This window comes from Propithecus coquereli, unplaced genomic scaffold (assembly GCF_000956105.1).
Source record: "Propithecus coquereli isolate 6110/MARCELLA unplaced genomic scaffold, Pcoq_1.0 Scaffold29, whole genome shotgun sequence".
Classification (NCBI taxonomy): domain Eukaryota; kingdom Metazoa; phylum Chordata; class Mammalia; order Primates; family Indriidae; genus Propithecus; species Propithecus coquereli.
In genome coordinates, this window is record NW_012148507.1 from 2,628,448 (window position 1) to 2,630,831 (window position 2,384).

The 2,384-nt window shown below is 36.0% G+C and overlaps 1 protein-coding gene across 1 annotated transcript in view; it reads left to right on the forward strand.

Annotated features, from left to right (window-relative positions):
* PKHD1 (polycystic kidney and hepatic disease 1 (autosomal recessive)) overlaps positions 1–2,384 on the forward strand; it is a 535,504-nt gene that overhangs the window by 282,971 nt on the left and 250,149 nt on the right. The window contains 1 exon segment of the mRNA XM_012648551.1: positions 1,519–1,647. Coding sequence (XP_012504005.1) covers positions 1,519–1,647 — 129 coding nt within the window.

The following is a 2,384-nucleotide window of genomic DNA, read 5'->3' on the forward strand; positions in this document are numbered from 1 at the left end:
CTTGCCTCGGGTAAGTTCTGCAGCCTGTCACTTACCATCTTCTAGCTGTGGTTCGGCAACACCAAACTTCTTATTGTTCCTCTACTTGATCTCCCATTTTTTTGTCTCTGCTCATACTCATCCCTTGTCTGCAGTGCAAGCCCCTTGCCATACCCTCATCACAACCTCCCCTTTACTTGTAGAACTTCTAGACATTTAAAATGCAACTCAGAGACTACCTCCTTCTGGAAGCTTCTCCCAGCAAGGTCTTGCATTCTTTCTTGGTCAGGCACCATCAAAGAGAACTCCCCTCCATGCCTGTGTATGTTTTTATCCTCCCAATATTTACCAACATGACACTATTAGCTTCTTGGAGGCATGAGTGGCATTTTATTTCTTTTTGTATCCCTACTCTTTTAGGCAGTTCTAATAAAGAAAGTGCTCACAAGTCATGCTTCTGAAATTAGCAAGCGATGGATGAGGTCCCCTCTCTCCCATCAAAAGAGGAGGGCTTTTCATCCTACCCTTTTGAGACAATCTCTCTGCCCTTCTGACTCTGCACCAGTGACCACATCCCAGAAAAGAACAAGTGGATATAGTTTAGTGTGGTGTTAGGCATGACATGCCACTGGACAGTCCCCACTGGAAATTATTAGATTCAGGTTTCAATTCTCTGATGAAGATGCCAGTAAAATGATTGAAAAGAAAATGCCATTTGATCATCAAAGGCAGAATCAATAAAAACCAGTTGGAATGTATGATCTTTGAGTGAGCTACTGCCCTGAAAAGTCTCGAGATTATTACCATGACTTTAATATGCATTAAGAGCTGTGGGAAGATCATACCCTTTGACTCAGTCATTCCATTGAGGAATCTATTTGAGGAAGATAATCAGGATTATTGGAAGATTTGCATAGGGATAATTAACACCACATTATTTACAACTAAATAGAAGTGGAAAGAGCCTAATGCCAGACATTAGAGATTAAATGAATTATGGGTTTTTATATGATATGCAGCCACTGAAACAATGTTTGTAAGAATTTTTAATGATATTACAAAATGCATAGGAAAAATGGCTAAGCTAAGCAAAATAAGACCTGAAATAAAAACTTGATATGGTACAATCTCAATCATGTAAAAATACTGAGAAATTCTGAAAGGAAACACAAATAAAAGGTTAATGACAATTATTGAAAAGTGGTACGATTATAGGCAATTATTATTTTTTCTTTATTTGCATTTACCAAATATTTCATGATAAGCATATGTACTATTTATAATAAGGTAAAACACAAATGTTTAGTAATAAGAGTGGAATGTATATTTTCCAGAAGTGAAGGTAATCTAAGGATCGACTAATTACTTTGTTTTTTAGCTGATAAATGTTTTTCTAGAAGTTTATAAAATAATAAAAGGCAGCTACTTTGGGAAGTGAAAATACCACCAGCATCCTAAAATAAGGATAGAATTTGGACGTTATCAAAATTGTGAATTAGATTTTTACAATTAACTTTGCTATATTCTTTTATTTTGTAGCTTCTACCTCTGCTCCTGAATCAGCTTTAAAATGGTCGCTCCCTGACACATGGCAAGGTGTGGAAGAGGGCTGGGGAGGGCACAACCACACCATTCCAGGCCCTGGGGATGACGTCCTGATTTTACCCAGTGAGTAAAAACCACCCATGAGATAAATCACAGACAGACTAAACCAGGCCAAATCTGATTGGGGATCATGTTTCATTTATCGTGTACAACACAGTAAAGAGTATGAAAATAAATAGGCACTTAATGTTTACAGCTCTCTTTTATGGGTTAATGCAGGAGAGGCATTTCACAGTGCAATGAAACCCAGAAAAAATAGCCCAGCCTACCTTCATTAAAATTAATCATCATGCTGAAATAATCCACTAATCGAATAATTTTCTCCATGTATCAGAGAACAGATTTACAGGTTCTAATATCCTTAAGTTTGAAAGACACAGAGCATATGAAAGAGAACAATTTACAAATGCCTCCTTATCTTTTACCTTTGTGAGTTTTTACATATAGAACTGAGGAAAATGACAAGCTCTTTTGTTGCCATGATTTCTCAAAATTGCAAAGAAGAAATAGATTAAGAAGACAGAAGCTTATTATCCATCCATCGTCTATCTAGATCTACCTCCCAATAAACATATAATTCCTTAGATATACAGAAACACACACTCATAAAATTATTCTTCCTTAACAGAAAGATTTTGAAGTCTCAGAAAATCTCTCTAGCCTGAGAAGAAAATGTATTTCCTAGAACAATTATATTTCCCCCACAAGACCTAATTCCGTATATGGTTTAATTTGAACATCTTAAGGTAATAGTGAATAAAAGAAAATCTATAATGGAAGAACATTTGGTCATCCATAAA